This window comes from Pungitius pungitius, chromosome 1 (assembly GCF_949316345.1).
Source record: "Pungitius pungitius chromosome 1, fPunPun2.1, whole genome shotgun sequence".
Classification (NCBI taxonomy): domain Eukaryota; kingdom Metazoa; phylum Chordata; class Actinopteri; order Perciformes; family Gasterosteidae; genus Pungitius; species Pungitius pungitius.
Genome location: NC_084900.1, coordinates 17,544,900 through 17,564,521, shown reverse-complemented (window position 1 = coordinate 17,564,521; position 19,622 = coordinate 17,544,900). Strand labels below are relative to the sequence as shown.

General features: G+C 46.6%; 1 protein-coding gene across 2 annotated transcripts in view; it reads left to right on the top strand.

Moving 5' to 3' along the window:
- The window catches only part of LOC119222557 (metabotropic glutamate receptor 4-like), a 119,428-nt gene that overhangs the window by 20,161 nt on the left and 79,645 nt on the right, over positions 1 to 19,622 (top strand). For both annotated transcript variants that reach the window (XM_037479299.2, XM_037479300.2), the window contains exon 2: positions 13,442 to 14,319. In XM_037479299.2, coding sequence (XP_037335196.1) covers positions 13,801 to 14,319 — 519 coding nt within the window. In that variant the 5' untranslated portion in view covers positions 13,442 to 13,800. The remainder of the gene's footprint in view (positions 1 to 13,441; positions 14,320 to 19,622) is intronic.

The window sequence follows — 19,622 nt, the reverse complement described above, 5'->3', positions numbered from 1 at the left end:
TCCAACCCTGTCGCACACAAAGCTCTGCTTGTGACGGTGATTTCATTCCCCCCTCAGCCAGGTGGAGCCCTCACAGTGGCCCTGCAACAGGAACACAACGGGTTCGCTCTGCGCAGTAATTAGAGCTGTTCAGAGACGTGGTCCTCTTTGAGAAGAACGTCTCTTAATTGCTACCTTTGTCGCAACATCCCTGCTGTTTGAAAAGATGATAACAGCCGGTCAAAGTAATTGTTGCAGTGTGAATTCATTTGTTGAATTGTGCAGCAACGTTTGCCCAAGAAACCGGTTATTGTTCATCACTCAAAGCTGTTGCATTGTTGCACAGATGCTGCTTATTATGCCGCATGACCAACATTTTTGTACATATGCTAATGTGCTGCGCCAACAACTTCGGAAAATGCGAAGATAAAATGGAATGTGCACCTCAAGGGAATTTACACAAAACGTGCATTAAGCTTCCAATAATGCAGTGATATTCATTAATTCCCAAGCGAACAACTCAAAGAATCCTTGTAAAGGGCGAGCGCGGACCTGCACGCCGCCCTCTGAAATGGATATGCCGGCCAATCACTGTGATTAAAAAGGCCCGCGGTTCTCCCACGCCTTTCCTGTCAGAGTGAAGGAGATAATGAGACACTATAATGCACATTATTTGGCCTTGCTGTGTCACGTCTCCACAACCAAACGGGGGCAAAGATAACCTCGCTGTTTCAGTCGTCCTGCGTCGTCACAAAGCTGATAAACCAACCCCTCTGCTGCAGGCCATGTGTGCGACCACGCATGCATCATCGTATTAAGGCTCCCTGACAGCAGTTGACAAAAACGTATCTTGTTTTAATCAGTGGAAAATGGATTGCTGCAGACTTTGCACGGGGTGGAAACTGGGTTAGCTGGTGCACTTTATCTTTATTTTATCTTTATTTCTTAACTTACTAACCCATAGCTTTAGCTTACTAACCCATAGCATCTATTTTTATATCTTATTCCTGCACTACAATGTCTGACATATTATGGCAATAAACGTTTCCTTATTCCTGATTACAGGCTCCACATGCAGGAAGATGCACGAGCAAAGTCTGCACACAGGCACTTTTTGTTATTTAAAAAAAAAAAGAATAACTATTCTCTAGTTCAGTGTTTCTCAACTGGTGGGTTGCGTTTTTAATGGGCCTTTGCATGGGAAAATACAAAGTAGAATAAAAAAACAAAATCACAAAAAAATTCAACCTGTGATTTTATTTTGAAGGGACTTTTTTAATGCAGAGTGTCGTTTTCAGCAGCGTGTGCCAGGTTGGGTCAAACCATTCTGATATGGTGGAGACTTTGGGTTTTTAGGATAATTAAACATCCTGAATATAAAATTCAGCTTATGAACTTGATTTTGAATAAATTTGAGAAGTTGAGAATGTTCCTCGATTTGGGTCGCGCTTGTCATTAAGGGGCGATGGTGGGTCCCGGAGCCAGACCAGTTGAGAACCACTGCTCTAGTTCGTATATAACTGATGCTGGTACAGCAAGCACGCACGTCCGTCAGTTGCCTCTTTGTGTTGTCATGCACACAACTACAAGCCAAATACACGTGTCAACCCCCTGGAAAAAAGGGAAAGAGAACGATCTCATCCCCTAAAATGTAGATCCACATTGAGGGTTGAGCCTTTACACCCATTGCATGACTAATCAACATCCACGCAGGGTTCAGGCTCATTAAACAGGCCCTTTGTGCTGGCATTAATAATGCAGAGGCAATGTGAGAGCCGAGATGTGCTCAAAGACCTGCCATCTCATTAATGCGCCGTTAATCGCGCAGGTTAAGACAACGGCCTTCAGGGCAGATACCCCCCCCCCCCCCGCCCCCCCCACTCCATCCCCCCGCCGATACAACACGGAGCGAAATGTATTCGCCTCGCAGACGCATTCGCACCCGACACTTTGCTCTGTTTTGTGCGGAATTGAACACATTTGTACCCTGCAGTGGGTGGGATTAGAGAAAAATATGGGTGGAAAAGTATCACCTCGAGGAACAGGATGTTAATGAAAGTGCGGCTCTGAATTTAATCTCTGAACGCTCTACAGTCCTTCCCACGGCACCTGTGTTTGTTCCACTCCTGTCGCTCCCCCGCGTGGAAAAGAAGTCGCAAATCCTCAACAAACATTTCCACTTACTGTACAGAAAATGCTGTGAACGTCCATTTTCATTTATGTTAGAAATATCCTACAGAACTTCCATAATGTATGAAAATTGGGGAGAAGTTATCACCGCGACCAGAGCCATCGACTGACTTTTTGCCAGCGCCCACGTGCGCGTTGCTCCTCTTAATCTGGCTGCATTTCCCTCAGCTGGGTTTAGGCTGCCAGCTCGCTGGCCTTTCTGACTCCCTCCTGTTCCCTTTTCCTCCCACCTGCTTCCAGAACCAAAATCAATGCTCCAACCCTTTCATCCTCTCTGCAGATTGCCTCAACGCGAGCAGAGTCTATCAGGCACCCGCAGACTGACATTTCCCTCTAGCTGCAGCACCTACGGGGGGCACTCCACAACTGACTCAGCTGCCCCCCCCCACCCCACCCTCCTCAGGGATGGATAATCCCGGGCTAAACCCTCAGATGCTGTGATTAATGATACGTCTGGTGGTGGTGACCCTTGTTCTCGTGCTGTGATGCCTCATGTCGAGCCCCGGGGAGCTTTGGAGATCTGACAGGGGAGACCTGTACAATTACGCGCCGGCAGAGCAAAGCGGCCCCCTGGCAAACGATCGACGCCACTTCGACGGGACCTTTATTAGCAACAAAGGCGATGCGCTGCACGCTGCATATGCCTTATGCTGAGAAACAGAGCGTGCAGTGTAGCTAGCGAGTTGTTTATAAACTGTTCTGTTAACAAAGGGCGTGCATTTATTCAAAATGTTAACTCATGCGCGCTTAACGCTTTCCTTCCACATTTATTCTGTGTGCAACCACACTTGTTAAAAGGCACCCAGTGGAGATTTTCCCGTCAAATGCATATTGCATTGTGTTATTGAAGCATACAATTGCGTTACCTTTTTCTTTCTTCATAAAACATCAGAAGAGGTTTTTCAATCATTTCAAACCTGCTTTGTGGTCGTCTATGTTGACATCAAACCATCAGTCTTATTCCTCCGCTGCGTTTTCTGCCGCCAACTATCGATCTGTTAGTCTGCGATAATCCTCGTGCACTTTGGAGCACGAGAGAAACTAAAGTGAAACAGCCAACTGCCTTTTGGGTGGAATTTCAGTCTGATGCATTTGTCCGAACAGGACAGGCCTGAAGACGGAAGGGCCTTATACATGCATTCTTTCTAATAGCCAGTAGGAGGCGACACATGTGCTTAGATAAAGGAAGTTTGGTTAAATTGACGTTTAAGAGAGAATTTCTCACTTAATTGCATTACCGTAGTTATTAGTAGGAAATAAACGGTCCTGTTTAGAGTGAAAGTCCGTTATGATTGACGGGTCACTAACAAGTAACAAGTAACGCCTAAACATGTCTGAATCAGCTTCCGGGTGTACGGTCCTCAAACCTCTTCTTCAACGCCCATGGCCAAAAACCAAGATGGCGACGATTGTGTTGCAATGAAAACTAAGATAACCGTGACAAAACAGTTTTATGTCCAGATGTGATCCGGCTGAAAGTCAAACCAGGGCTGTGCCAATGAGCCGTCATGTCAGTATTCCACCTTTCTAAAAACCAATGACTAAAAGTAAGAACATTGAGGGAATAAATTAAAAACTGTTATTGCTGAGGAGACATTAAATAATGGTTTCCAGGTAACAGTTTACCGTCAGGGTGCGTACGGCGGGAATGGAACAAACCAGGTTGACCTCGATGAATGAGTCTCCTTCACAAGGAACACCTCAATGGGTCCTTGGCAAAGCGTTCAGACTGAAAAAGTTTCAGACAGCCAAACGATTCAGACAGAGAAAGAACAAAATCAATGTTTGACAGGCGACTCGGGGCTCTTGCTCGTCTCTGCCAAAGTGGTAAAAAGTACTTGTTTCTGGTGTCGCCGTTTGACTCCATAGCAGCTTATCTTCTAAATGAGTTGACTCTGGTTCAAAGCTCGGATAATAAACTCCAGAGGATCGAATCTAATCCAAACGCACCTTAGATTACCAAACTGACTGCACTTGATGGGCTTAGTGATCAGCTATATATATTTTTTTCTCAGCCAAACGCAAAAGATCAGTGCATCACTGGAAGGCGGATTGCGCTCCGGTACTAATCGTCACCCAGTATTACAAATATACTAATTCAAATCTTTGTACATGATCCCATCACAGATCAAAGTCTTTTTTGCAAAGCTCTATTCTCAGAAAGTCCCAATTGTTCAATCAGACACCTATTTCCTCCGAGGAGCCTGGTGTTAGCGACCCCGTTTCTCATCTGGGCTCCTCCCCGCTCTCCTCTGGCGTTGAGGGCGACTGCTTAATCTTCAGGGGAGGCTGTCAGAACATGATGAATGCTAGCACTAGACTGGCTCTCAAAAGCTGCATGAATTTGTAAGTACAATTATGAGAACAAAATTTCGTTATTAAGCTCTGTGAGACGACTGCAGAGGCATCCGCGAGGCCCGGGGGGGTTGGATAGCTGCAACGGAATTTGAGCAATGTTTGAGCCCATTTTTTTGGCTGAAATGTCTTTTTTTGCAAAGGAGTGAGTTTTTCACAAAAACATTTTTTTTTACACTGACTCACAATCAATGTTCCATTCATGCTGTGCCCCGACTTCTTTGATCCAAGCCCTGACCAGAGGAAAGATGAAAGGAACAATTGTCAGGTCTCACGCTTCACTTAATGGACTTGCACTAAGTTGGCTTTGCTACAGAGAGGTTTGCATTCCCCCTCCATCTGCAATTTGAAGAAAGAGACTGAGGCGAGAGATAAAGAGGACTAAGGAGGCTGTGTTAGAGCAGGGAGAGGGTGAATAGTTAATGGCCTGTATTCAATTGTAAAAACCACACGGTAAACCTGTAAATATGAATGCTGCAGAGGGAGAGAGGCAAAAAGAGAATCCTACCATTTAAAAGAAGGACCCTGGGGGGTAGGGTGTCCTCTTTTGTCCCTGCAGAAATGATGTTTGTGGGACAAAGACCTTGAAGTTTAATTCCAGGATTTGACGGTGCATGCTATTTATATTCTCGTAGTGGTTTGAAGCAAGTTTTAATTGGTGCATTCCTATTATAAGCAACTCATTCCTGGCACAAAACCTTATTTTATTTGGAATAAAGTTGAGGCAGAGTTGATCTGTTTCACTTGAACCAAGTAAAAGATGCTACAACTATAACTTAATATTATTTTAATTAACAATTCCTCTCAATTAACTGATCAACTATCAACTAAAAGAAAAGTATTTTGTTTTGTCCAACCAACAGTCCAAAACCCAGATATCTGAAGATTATTCACAATTGAGAAAAAAAATAGTTTTGAACGTTGATTAACTAATTAACAATTCTTAATTAATTGACTAATAGTTTGAGCTCTTGATGCATTTGTTTTATGTGAGGATGGATTCTCTTTAATGGACTTGGCCTGTCAGGTCCCTGCACCGTTCTCACACCTTCAATCCCCCACCAGCAGCTCCCATTAAGTGGCAGCGCGGCCACTTCTTAGTCCTGAAACAGCCTCTGCAGAAGGTCAGAGGCTTCTGATGGCGGCGAGATCACGGCTGACAGGCTGTGCGGCCCGGCCGGGGGGGGCGATGTCGCTGAGCCAATGCGCCGGACCCCCTTTGGGGAGACGCATGCATGCGTTGTGACTGACATGAAATGCTGCTGGAATGACTGATTTTAGATTCTGTGTCCAGAGAAGTCAAGTGAGGTGGGTTTTTTTAATCACAGTTACAACTTTGAAAGGCTTTCATAATAGCAGGATCATTAACACGGTTTCTTTCTATATGCTCCCTTTTAAAAGGCTTTTTTTTCCATTTAGGGGGGAGTTTTTCCTGTGCAGACTGTAAAACCTTCTGAGGCAAATTTGTGCTTTTGGGCTATGCCAAATAAATGAATTGAATAAAACATTAGACAAAAAGGATAACCCCTCAACACCATCGAACAAGAACAACTCCTCCGAAAACATCAATTAAGCCAGAAAAGAGCGAGAAAGGGGCCACGTGGAAAAGAGAGCCGAGAGAACGGCACAGACAAATCACGAAGAACATCTTGTTTCCCTGCTTCCATCCGGTGCCCAGTCTGGTGATCCACCGGCTTGGAGACCGTATTTGTGTTGTAGACATCATCACGCACTGTTTGCCTGCAGCGCTCCTCTTTAATGGTTCGCGGGAACACTTTCTGCCAACAATCACAGAAAAAGGATCTTGGAACGTGAAGAAAAAGAAAAATGGTGACAGATTTTTAACACGAGCGCCCTGGCAGCCCAATTAACAATGATGCAAAGCTTAACAACCTAATACCCTTTGATGCGGCGTTTTTATTCCTCAGTTGCCCTCCTCTTGGCGTGCTGATAACACGCTGCCCAGCGTGCACATTTGATGAGATGAAGAAGGGCAAAAATCACTTTTATGAAATCTTTAGAGTGGGGATTAGCTCCATGTCATGAGACCAAATGCTCACTGGGAACCCTTTGAAGCTGCTAGACTCCTCCAAGAAGAGATGAATGGACAAACATAGGAGACGTTCCCGTGTTGGCGGATAGCATTAAGCGAGCCGGGCTCTGCGCGCTGGTTTATTTTAGTCACGATAGCAGAAAAGAAGAGAAGATGACAGCGGCAGGAAGTAAGAGTAGTGCGTGAGACGAGACCTTTGATGGGAGCGCGCGCCGCCCGATGCTGCGGCAGCTCGTTATCCGTGTGCGGTTGACCTGTAACGGAGCGTGCAATGCAGGGAACATCTCGTCCACAAGGCAATTATTGTCCATGCCATACGAAAAGGTACAAAAATAAAAAAAAAAAGTACTGAGTAATAATACGTAAAAATACAAGTGTAAAAAAGGCAATTGTCTGCGACACAGGGGTTCATACGCAAGAATTTTTCTTGGTCGGGGTCAGTTGCCCAGGCAACCAGGGGATGGCCCAGGAAGTTACTGAATTGAACAAAAATTTAAAAACACATCTTCAGATGAGTAAATCTTTTTCTTTAAGGCTTTTAAGAGTCTTGTGCCACAGTTGACTTTTTTTTAACATTTAACCAAAACGATGATTGTTCCCTCACCTTTTGTCCCCCGAGTGTCACAGTTGACCAATAGAAAATCTCTTGAAACATATTGTGAGGGTTGATTGCATGGATGGATGAAATGCAAAACACAAATTGGCTTTAGCTTTGTGACGGAACACGATTTTGATTTGAGTTATATTAATGTGTATGTATGGTGTTTTGTGTGGAACAGCAAGTGCTTCGGCTCTTTTTCACACACATTCAGCTCGAGTCCACCTGTCCTGTGCGACCTGGTTTCAGTATTTGGACTTCCATGATATTTTATGACCAACATTTTTCCAAATTTTGAAATCATCTTTTTTTTTTTTCAAAACATTTTTCTACCATATAGTTTCATATTTCTATTGAGAACAGCACAGGTGTATTGAAAGTCAATACAATCACTAGACCTGATCCTGGTAGAAGAGGATCCAATGAAATTGATAAATAAGATTATAACCGGGTTGGAATGCTGTGGTTTAGGTTCCTGAGAGTTGAGCTGAGCTCCTGCACATAGGGGGAAAAGTGTTGCTCTCTACTGCTGTGACCTCTGGACAGCCGTACAGATCCCTCCTGGGAGGGTAAACATGTGCCGCACGACTGACGTCTGTTTGTATTTCTGCACGTCCGGTTTACTCGTCTCAAAGTCAACGGGGTTTTCTGATTGATTTTTGTTTAGGTTTTAAGTCTAAAATGAGGTTTGTGGCCAACGTCAGGTTAAAATATTAACTTCCTTCCTTCCTCTTTTTGTCAAACATAACGTCGCCTTGGAGGCCCTTCAGGAACAGCCGGCTTCCCTTTGCATCGCACGTCTGTATGTAAAGGAGCGAGGAAGGGAGGTGGGCGGTCGGTGTTCTCCTGCTCAAAAACCCACTTTATCCATCCAAGCGCGCCTCGACATTGAAACCCACTTTGACGGGTTTGGCCGCGGCTGGAAGGATGCAGGAATCATGCAGTCACTTCTTTCACCAGCAGCAGATCGACCCGGGCTGCACCCAGGAAGCTCAGTGTGCGATTTGAAACGTGTGACTCCTCACAAATGAGCCCGTGCCCCCCTGTTTCTTCCATGGACGGGAGGTTCACTTTCTCCAGGCGAAACCCTCGCCCACTCCGAAATGTGCTCAACACTCTGAGCCAGCCATTACTCGACTCTCAGGGTGCAGTTCTTGGGGAGAGATTTATTGGATTCAGAGTGCTTTACATGGCAGCTGCCCCAGTCGCCCCTTCATTTGATGTCCGTGCGGCAGACAGAGAAATAATCCTCACTCTAGCTTGAAAGATATTCGCTTGTTGGTTTTTTTCACATCGTGAAGCAAAGTTCACACGCAAGGATGGTTGAAAAAACTCAAAGTTAACTGCTAAATGCTCCGGATCTCTGCCTTTCCTCCCATCGCAGGCATGACACCAGCTTGTCGATCTGCAGTGGAAAACGATCGCCTTGCACAGCTGTGTTCTCTCTGTCGGGAACTCCGGGCAAAACTGAAAGCCGCATGAGGAGCAACTGCGAGAAACGCTCCAACGTTCGGCATTTGCCTTTTTGTTGCACTAATCGATTGGTGGATGAACGCGGGTTCCTCTCTGAGTCATGTTTCGCCATGACGCAAACAAGCAGCTTCATCAGCTCCACTGCCGAAATGAAACAGTGCATCACGCCGTCCTCTCAATGAGTCTCATCTGGCACATTTAGGACGAGATTCAAGAGGTAACAAATCACCCGCCTCCCCAACAGCGGAGCTCAAAGGGTTCTCTTTGGGTTTTGTTGTCCCTGAATGTGGTGGGACGTGACAAATTTGTCAAAGCAAAGTGGGACACACGTACAGCCCCAACTAGACGCTTGCTTCTCACGGAGCCATTTCATCTCGCTCTCTATCTCTGAAAAGAATATAAACATCAGTCTTGAGTTAAAAAATGAAGGAAGCGCCGGAACAAAGTCCCATCTCCTTCCCCTTCACGGTCCTTCTAACATTAATAGCGTGCCTGCGCTGGCACCTTGAAGGACTCCGGCATGAAAAGCGCCGTACATGCACGCTGTATGTTACGCCACGCGGCTCTGAATCTGCATAAAGAGCCACTTGACGGCTGCACCGCTGTGGCCGACCAACAGTTCAGTCCTTTGATCCGATTCTATCATCGTGATCCACGAAGGCCCCCAAGGCGTCTAGCTTGAGGGAAAGATATTTCAGACGTCCTCCCTCTTGAATCGTCTCCGCGGTTACCCTCGGGCTATTTGATAATGGAATCTGCATTTTGAATGAAAAAAAAAGTTAATGAGTGAATTTGAATCGGGCCCTAAAATCTCCAGCTCCGGGTGAGCAAGCTAATGGACAGTGTCCTGGGGAGGGGGAGGAGGGTAATGGAGACAAGGAGAAGGTGGGCGTGTGGTGTCTTTAATGGAGGCGGGAGGAATGCAGGGAGGGTGGTACTATAGAGTCACAATGCATGTAATGAAGCCAGGTGCACACTCCCCTTTGCTTTTCATTTCCCTCAAGACCCCTTTTTCCTGCTGCTGCTGCTGCACGTCGTATCTTTGATTTCAGTCTGACTCATCACACAAGGGACGTTAATGCGACAGTGAATCCGAATATAATGTTTACCACAAAGGTTACTAAAATAAATCAGAAATGATATCACATTATCCAGCACTGGGGCGTTCAGACAATATTCAGAGTTTACATGAATATTGAAAACAGAAACTCATGATCTTTCATTTTAGTTTCTCCAAAGCTCACCCAATACATTGTTGGATCTGTAGTTCCAAAACATAGAGGACAATTTATCCTCAAAGTGGGACAATGAGCACAACAAACCATTCATATTAAAGTATATTTGTATTATGTAATTATATTAATAATAATATTAATTATTAGAGCTGAAGGTGTGTTAAATGACAATTGTAATACAATTCCACCCGTTTCCTTTACTATTTGAGTGTACAAGGAATGCAAAAAAGGTTGTTTGTCATTTATAAAAATGGCGACAGGACCTTTTTTTAACATGCTGCAGTGGCCTGTACTGGAGTCTCTCCTCCTACAACATACTGAAATGCATTCTTCTCAAACACCACGGCCCAGTGAGTCACCGCTCCTGCTGGATCCGTCACTATATGCTTAGCAATGGGGACAGGATTTTTTTTCCACAGCTGCCTTTGTTGTCGAAAAAGAATAGTCAGAGTCATCAGTTTGACGTCAATAATAATTAAGCTGCCGTTTCTTTCATATTCCGGCAGAAAAAAAATGATAGAGGCAACTGAATATTACAATTCTCTCCTCTGATGGATTGCTGCGAGGAAATAAAAAATGAAGAATGGCATTTCTTTAGAAACGAGGACCGACTGCAACCATTCCTACTCTCCTCCATTCTCGTTTGACTTGTCATGGACATTTAACTCAACCTGATCATTTGCAATGAAGAAAAAGCCCTCTACGCGTCCCAGCGGAGCAGCAGGCAGCGCGCCGCTCTCCGTCCCGAGGACTCCATCTCCATCCTCCGCTGTGATCACATGGTCTTTTGGGCCTAAGTATCTCCTCTGCTGAAGCAGAACGGCCAAAACAGCAGCTCGCTGTCGGATTAGGACATAACTGTCAGGCGGGCCGGGCTTACAGCGTGACCGACCTATTAGCTGGCCGCATGTCATTGGGGGGCTTTGCAGACGCGACAGGATGTAAAATTTGTGGGGAGGGAGGGGTGTCTTGCTGCATTTCTGTGGTGCTTTTCAGAATTTAGAAGTAGAGCATAAAACATCCAAACAAACATTGGTGAACCTTTCTACGTGGATTATTGACTATTTCTCAAGATGATGTCTGCATCAGCGTTACACATTGCGTCATCGCTCGGTTGCAGTTCTTCTGGTGTTTCATGTTGATATGATATGATGTGATATTTACACGCATTGTGAAGACAACGGCTAGAGAGACGGCTTTTAATGCTTTCTAATACAAACAGAAGCTGAAATGATATTAAGTTGCTAATATTCGGCTCGAGTTGCCTCAGAATCATTCTGGTCCCTGCTGGCGGTTTGCTCGTTAATTTTCTAATTTTCACCAGTTTTAAGTAAATACAGCTCCGAACTTTGATCATTTATCAGAGAAAAGGTTGATTTGTTTCACGTGTCCCATTATTTGAAGCGTTTCATTTCGCAGCTCCTCGACACTAAAGTCAAATCCCTAAGAGAAACTGCCTTGAGGGCATTCGGCTCGCCCCAAACAAATGTACGTGAATTGCACTCAATTAACGTGTCGGAACAGTGTGTGCGGTGCAGCTGAAAAAGAACCTGTTATCAAAAATCTTCATGCATCTCATCGCTCTGGAAACGATTACCATGATAGATTTCGAAATATCCATAAAAAATCATGAATTCTCGCTCCATAACTTGAGGTCTCTTTTTTACCTGTTTACCTTAATATTCCTAAAAGCCCATTTTGAAGAATGGTTCACTGGAAAAGCACACAAATGCAACAAAAGTCTATTTCATGGCAATGTGTCAATGTGTAGCGGAGTGAACCCTACATCAGTGAGGCAGTGCACACAGCAGTGGGTAGGGGGAAGGAGGGGGGGGTTCCTCCTCGTCACAGTGTGGGGAGACGAGGCGGCCGCCGTGTGGATCCTCTGCAGACAGCTGATGTTTATCTCCTCTGCCCATCTGGGCCTCTTAACTAAACATCTGGCAAAGCTGCCACCGTGCGCGCGGTACTTCTGTGAGTGATGACAGTGTCGGGGCGCTGCTGTCCAGCCCTCCCTAAAGCCCCCCCCCCACCCCCAGACGCAGGGAGGACCTCAGCTGAGTAGCGGAGGCGTGCCCTCACGACGTGACCCGAGTGTTACGTTCTCCGGTTCTTTCATTGATCTGGTTCTTTCGCTCGGCGCCGGGATCATCCTGATGGTAGTCTGTGCTCCCCTGCAGCATCTTAGTTTCCAGGCTGAGATTGTGATCTCTTTGAAAATAATCAAACAACATTATTATCAAAACGCCCACAAAGTGAAACGCAATTGTGGATTTAAAAATCTATTTTTGGGCCACCCATGATGCAAATGTTGCCAAAGTAAAGCATACAGCTGTAGAGAATACTCGTGGTCCATCTAACATTGACCACTTTCGTCGGTGCTTTTCCACTGTTGGTTTGAGTGAGTGCAGCAGAGCCGCTTCTCGACCTGTTTCTCTGTTTCCGTCCTTCTCTTCTGGGCTCTCCCCAAGAACAATGTTTTGCAGCAGCTGGTAGGCCATCATCCATTATAGATGCTCTGTTTTAGGTAGAGGGAGGCAGGGTTGGGGTCTGTGCAGGATGATAAAAATATCTCCTTTTGGTTTGACTCTGAAGTCTCTTGTCTCCTCCAATTCAACAAGCCACTTCTGCAAGGTTGTACTCAACATTAGTGCGCAAGATGGAGCGCGCCACGGCACCATGCCCACTCAAAGTAATCGCCGAATATCGCCCCTCCGCGGTGGCGGCTGCTGCGAGGCGGCCAACTTTTGTGGTCTTGAATGAGCGTTTGCCCTCTGCGTCCTCTGCTCGGGCCTCGGCGCCGCGGGACGCTGTATGTTAGCACACAAACGCAGCGTGGAGGAAAGCCCGGCCGGTGTGTGTGTGGGAGAGACGGTCAATTGGTTGAGAGAGAGGGAGAGCGACAAAGAAAGACTCTCCCACTGCGCCCAGATCCTCTGCTCTGTTAGCCTGGCACTGTGGGGGAGGCAGGCTTACGCACACAGAAACACACACACACACACACACAGAGGGTACCCATTGCCACTGTTGATACAAAAGGTAGGAGACTACGAGGGATCAGATGTGCAAAAAAGCAGATGTGTTCATAACCCGAGGAATGTTGTTTCCTTTCGTTATCTAAATCCCATGCTCTTAATTTAGCACTTTATTTCTGAATCGCTGTGCAGAGGAGCTACATGAGCGCAGCAGTGTGTGGTTTTTGAAGTCTGTGAAACGGTGCCAAGCAGCAGCGAAATCCGTTACGCTCGCGGCGCACAGAAATAATTCATGGGCGTGCTGTGAAAGCAGCCGAGGGATGGGTGCAGCACAGAGGAGACGTCCCGCGTGGAGTCCAGGTATTATCTGTGTCCAGCGTGAATGAGTGAGACTCATCAACTAAAATACGCAGAGCAGCCTGTGTCCCGTTCACTAATTCGCGGGGGACTGTAGACAGAAAGACAAAACGCAAACCCGCCCCATTCGTCTATTGTTTATCCGATCAATGCCCCCTGATCTACTTTACTGTTACTTCCTCAGTGTCTAACCCATGCGCTCTCTTCTTCTTCTTCTTTTTATCAGGAGCCTGCTGTGGGACCCGCCGGCTCGTCTCATGACTTTCTGCCTGCTTGAAGGACAGAGAGGAGCGCCAGGGGCACTTCCCACCTTTGTTCTGGCTCTGTGAGGATCCTCTCTCCGTGGACTCTCTCTAGTCACCGGCTAGAGGGCCGCCGCCCTCAGGAGGAGAGAGGGAGGGGAGCGACGGTGCATGGCTGCACACAGTTTGTGTCACAGCTTCAAACCATGAGAGGAGACTTCTGAAGACAACTGCGCTCTCAAAAAACATTGGGCCTAACCTTCAGGACATTTGTGTGTGTGTGAGTGTATTTCTTTATCAAAGGGCTCGAGTTTGTCACCGGATGCACATTTAGCCTCCCATCATGACTCTGCGAGGAGGCTTTCAGGGGGCGTGGGTCGGCTGCTGCTGGGTGTTGCTGCTCGCCCGCTGGTCCTCCGTCGCCTCTGCGGCCAAGCCCAAAATGCCGGGCCACACGCACCTCAACTCCGTGCGCATCGACGGGGACATATCGCTGGGCGGGCTGTTCCCGGTGCACGCCAGGGGCAACGACGGCAAAGCCTGCGGCGAGCTGAAGAAGGAGAAAGGGATCCACAGGCTGGAGGCCATGTTGTTCGCCCTGGATCGCATCAACAACGACAACGAGCTGCTGCCCAACATCACCCTGGGGGCACGCATCCTGGACACCTGCTCCCGGGACACCCACGCCCTGGAGCAGTCGCTGACATTCGTTCAGGCGCTGATCGAGAAGGACTCGACCGACGTCAAGTGCCTCAGCGGCGGGCCGCCCATCATCACCAAGCCAGAGCGGGTGGTGGGGGTGATCGGCGCGTCCGCCAGCTCCGTGTCGATCATGGTGGCCAACATCCTGCGTCTCTTCAAGGTCAGTTTCTCCTCCTTCTCGACTTCACTTTCTTTCGGCGATATATTTCTCATCCCGATTGCAGGGCACGGAGATATTAAAGTTTATTAAAGTATTCCCTGCGGGATTTTTCCTCCGACATATTTTTGAAGATGAGAATCTCAGTTGAAAACTGTGTAAACCAAAAGAAAAATGTTCTCGCACCGAGGTGATATCCCCGCACAAAGACAAAAAGATCACCTCGATGGAATAAACACGCACACACAAAGACACGCGCTTTTTCATGCCACATTTCCCCGTTGTTCTCCCTTATTTCTTCTCCTTAGAAAAATGTATTTTCCAAAGAAGCTTAAATCACAGTAGTTTTAGAAATGTCTTTCCATTGACCAGAAAACGAGGATCTGACGATTACATAATCCTTCCTCCCTCTAATGACATTAGTTTGCCAGGAGTCTTCTAATTAATTTGGCTAAGCCAAGCATGGAACCATGAGCACATTGCGCTGCTATTGAACATAATGCATAAAATGAGCCCAGGGTAACACATCAACTATATATATGTCAGGACTCTACTAATACCTGCTCAGTGCCGACCAACCAAACTGCAGGCCACAACCCGACTAATGAGCGTGAGGACCGTGTCAAAACAGGTTGTCACGTTTCCATAATATCCCGATGTTCATGCCAGAGGAGCCGGAGTAAGAAGTCAGTGGTTATGCATTGCCTCTTATGTGCTTCTAGGGCTTGATGGACTTGTTGTTGTGAATCCACTGATTAAGATGAGGCATGTTTGAATACAATCAGCCCTGCAGGGACTGAACATTACCTTCACAAGTACCAGTGAGGAGTAATAAGAAGGTGTACAGTATGAAGCTTGGTCAGCACACTGCTCTCCGTCACATGCCAACATGTTTTGTACCACCATTAACTTTTGTGAGAGATGTTTCACGCATATTACTCTTCGGACTCCAGGGTTTAATGAATCAACTGAAACCGAAAGGAATACATAAATGAATGAATAAAACCAAAGCTTTCTTCCAGCCTCCTCAAATTGTCAGAAGATGGCTTCTCCACACTAAAAGCTTTTACGATGTCTTCACAAATTGGCAGGCCTCTGTTTGGGCGGGAGTTTGCCAATGAGCTGTTGTGTGTTCCAAATACTTTGCCAAATCCTGCAGTGGGAACAAATCCCCCACCAGGAAAGTTTATTGTGCTGTTCCATCCAACACTTGACAAAGTGTGCACAACTTGAGTTTTGTGCGAGTGCTACCCAGACTCTGAAAGGGTGCGCAAGTTATTCTCCCTCTGGACGGAGGTCAGAGTGATTTTGATAGACAACGGCCTTAAGGGTACCTGCCCAGTGGGCTTGAACAGCCTGCTTTAAAGGGCCTTGAACACGACGGACACATCCCACTGACAGACAGGGGAGGATGCTACAGGATGAGGCTCCTTACTCCAGGAGGGAAACACTATATTTCGAAAGACAGCTACTAAAAACGAGCTCCCTCCAAACCACGGACGGCCAGAGATGGCGGAAACATAAACTTCTGATTTATGAAGGAGACATCATTTTTTCCAGTTGGAAGTAACCTTGGCATATGTCATTTCCAAGTACGATCCCGAAGTGTCTAATCTGTCCTGAGCATGATACGAACACGGGCGATATTTAGAGCAGTCATTAGCTGAACGTGCTCTGCATGTCACAGAGCTGCAGGCCAATAACGAGGAGCTGCACCTGTGTGAAAAAGCATAAGTACCAACTTTTAGGAAATAGAATATGTGCAATTGCGTCCACCTCCAGTGAAAAACTATTCAAGGATGTATAATAAACCATTGCAGGTTTACTTAGACACAAGCAGTGCACCCGGGATGAAACATGGACGGTGAACAGGACGCTTGGTAACAGTGGAGCTATTTGTAAAGTAATCAACCATGGAAAACTCACATTGTAGCACATTACAGATGGGATTTCTCCAGTCTAAATGTGTGACATTTCATGTGTACAACGCTCAACGAATTCCTCGAACCACTAACTCGAGTCAGCGAAATAAATAGTGAACCTGTTTATACTGCAAAAATCTAACAGATACGTTTCATCATCGTCATCCCTCTGAGGAAATATTGTATGTTGTAGACACAACAGATCAGCGTGGTATCCCTCTGCCTTATCTTTTTCTTTATGTCTTTGAAAGTCTCACTTTGTTCAGTGCTGATTTCATGATGTTAACGTAAATGCCAAGTAGATAGCGTTAATTACAAAAAGGAGCAGAGCCAGTCACAACACTGGTGGCAACCTTTTCCTTGAACATCGCTCTTTAGAAATGTATTGCTCTAGCAATTCAAAAAAACATTGTGGAGAACTGGAAAGCTCTAAAAGCCTTTAATCGACTTTGTGTTTTGCAGTCAACAGGCGGAACAATTTTTTCATGAATCCCACTGATATGGAAACAAGAAGTCGTGGAAATGGGATTTGTATGGGGCCAGGAAGTAGCCCCAGGTGAAAAGAATCATACAGGGTTTAATATTTTAAATAACATTAATACTACACAATTCAAAAGATGGTAGTGAATATGGATGACGTAGAACTGGTACTACGTCATGTAGATATTCTAGGGTGCTAGCGGTCTCGACGGGGGGGGGGGGGGGGGGGTGGGGGGTGCTAGCGGTTTCCTTTGCAGCGCCTCATCTATTTCCGTTCTAATCGCCGCGCTTGACTTCAAGGTGTAACCTTTATTATTGTTCGGTCTGAAACGGCGCGCCCAGTGACGGATGACGCAAAATTGTTGTCCGGGTGGAAATCGGGAGAAATTTGGGAGAAAGGTCGGTCCGGGAGATTTTCGGGAGGGGCTTTGAAATTCGGGAGTCTCCCGGAAAAAATGATGCCAATTCTTTGACAATTGGCCAGATGCATTGTGGGAAAGTCAGGTAATCACTAACAGGTGCAGAGGAAGTTGAGAAGAGGAGAGAGACATTTATTCAATTAAAACAATGGGGGGATTTTTCCTTTTTCTCAATAAAAAGCGCTCAATTGGCCTTTTTTGGAACAAATAAAAGGGTGCGGCACCCATCAGCTTCATTTACAGTGCATGCAAGCCTCGGCTCTTTTCTCCATCGTTAACCAAGTGGGATAGCACAAAGAATTTCACTGCTCACCACTTCCCTCCAATCAACAAAAAGGATTAAAACACTAACACATTCTTATGAGCCGTGTGCTTTGAGGGCTGGTTTGTGTTAAATAAACAGAAACGCCTGACAGCATACGATAAACATATCATACCCCCGATGTGATTTTGGAAATGGTTTGTTTCCCGCCTGTGACTGCCGGCTCTGCCTCATCCTCCTCACAGTCTTTGAGTGCCTCGGGGCAAAGTGTTTGCTCAGCACTTCGGAGCAGGCAGGATTCCGTCCCCGTGGTGTATCATGAATATTTTACTATGTTGTTACGTAATTTTAGGCCATGGGATCCTGGGCGGAAAAGCTCCCTCTCTGCACGCCTTCATCACTGGGTCCTGCCGTTGGTCTGTTCTGATCACTCGGGGTTTTCACAATACTCTACAAGCAGGAGCTAAGTATACCGGCACTTGAGGTAATTAGTGCTTGGTGCTTATGATACTCAATAGAGCGTAATTAATGTGTCTCTTACACATCTCTGACAACAGCTACAGTGGCCGGCATGAGGGATATTGCTGCAGGAACAGGCACTGTGGTTAAGGTAGCAAAGTTGCCTGGTTGAGCCAATCACAAAGCTCTCAGGCAAAGAGGGTGGTGGCTTGGGCAGCTTCCAAAAAGGCACCTGTCTAAATTAGGAGCAAGTCGGTCTGCGGGCCTCAGAGTCTCTGCAGGAACTGTGGCAACGGATGTAGTGAGGAGAGGTGCTGGCCAGGTGGGCTGAGCAGATAGAAGAGGTTTAACTAACCGCCTGTTGTGCTGTCTGTAGAGAAGAGACATTTTATCCTACTTCCTCTTCCCTTATTAGAGCAGCAGGCAGAGGCCCTTAGTAACAGCGGCTTCCTCCCCCTCAGCATTTTACTTTTGGAATGTCTCGCCTGCGAAAAGTGAGGCAGACTGATCTCACTCCCAGAGCTTCAAACACCGATGTCTGGGCAGTGGCGCCTTTGTGCCTTGATACCGCCCCACAAAGCGCCCCTTTAGCGTCAGCGGGCTTTCAACTAACTGCATTGTAAACCTATCCGCTCAGAGAAGTGGACGTAAAGGCAGTGTCTGCAATGTGTGAGAGGGAAGGTTGGTGGATGGGTCAGACAACACAGGACTTGGACTCAGGGGACAAAAGGTGATGTCTACTTCATGTCACATGACGTAATGTCCATAGGGATGGGTCCACAGTGCAGTTAGCAGTATAACAAATAGTTTAAAAGCTTTCATGTTTTTTATATCCTGCAGACACGCAGCAACGTTCCATTTACTGTTGACTAGAAAAACGCTGGTCCGATACTCACTTCCCTTTTAGTTGACTCCTGAGTAAATTGTGTGTGGTCACATGTCCACTAACATGAAACAAATGGCGACATAAGAATGGCACATTGTGAATTGTGTTTGATAGGACTGCGTTTCCTACAGTCACGCTACACCCTGACTTCTCAGGGCTCTATCATACCTGGACAGTGCACCCAAGGTCCACCCCTTCACCTCTCGGTCCGCTGAGTCCAAGTCCTGTGTTGGATGAGAGCCTCAACCACCTGGAACTGCGCGGTAATTGAGAAGAGAGAAAAATAGAGAGAGAGAGAGAGAGGTCTGGATAGGAGAATTGATTTTGACTAAGCTCCCTCCCATCCAGTGCCAAGTGCAATTTGGTGCTCACAACACTACATTAGCTCATTCACGCTGCCCTTTGCCTGAAACCCAGCCGCCCATGTCCAACAAGTTCCAATGTAGTTGCTGAAATTCCGACACCCGGAGCGTGTAACCAAAACAAGCCGACGGGGAAGCGGAAAGCAATTGTATTCAGCGTAAGGAGCTCCCATGGCTTTATCCGCGCCCCTGTACTTGACTTTTACAGCTGACGGGACCAAATCCACGAAGCTCTCTCTCTCTTTGTCGACCCCGGATCGCAGGCCTCCTCTACGCGCCACTAAGGAGAACCTCCTTTTGTTCAGGATTAGTTCAGACTGCGTTTTGCCCGCGCGGTCGCTTCTCGGGGACATTCATGAGTGATGGCGGCCCAGAGCCTGGCCTCCACTTGGCACCAGTTTATCCTCTCTCTCGCTCTCCTGCCGTCTGCAAATCCCTCTGCAGGCAATCCGCCCCACTGCTGGTACTCACAAAGTGCCGCTGTCTCCCGGTGCGCATTCTCTTTCTAGATATGTT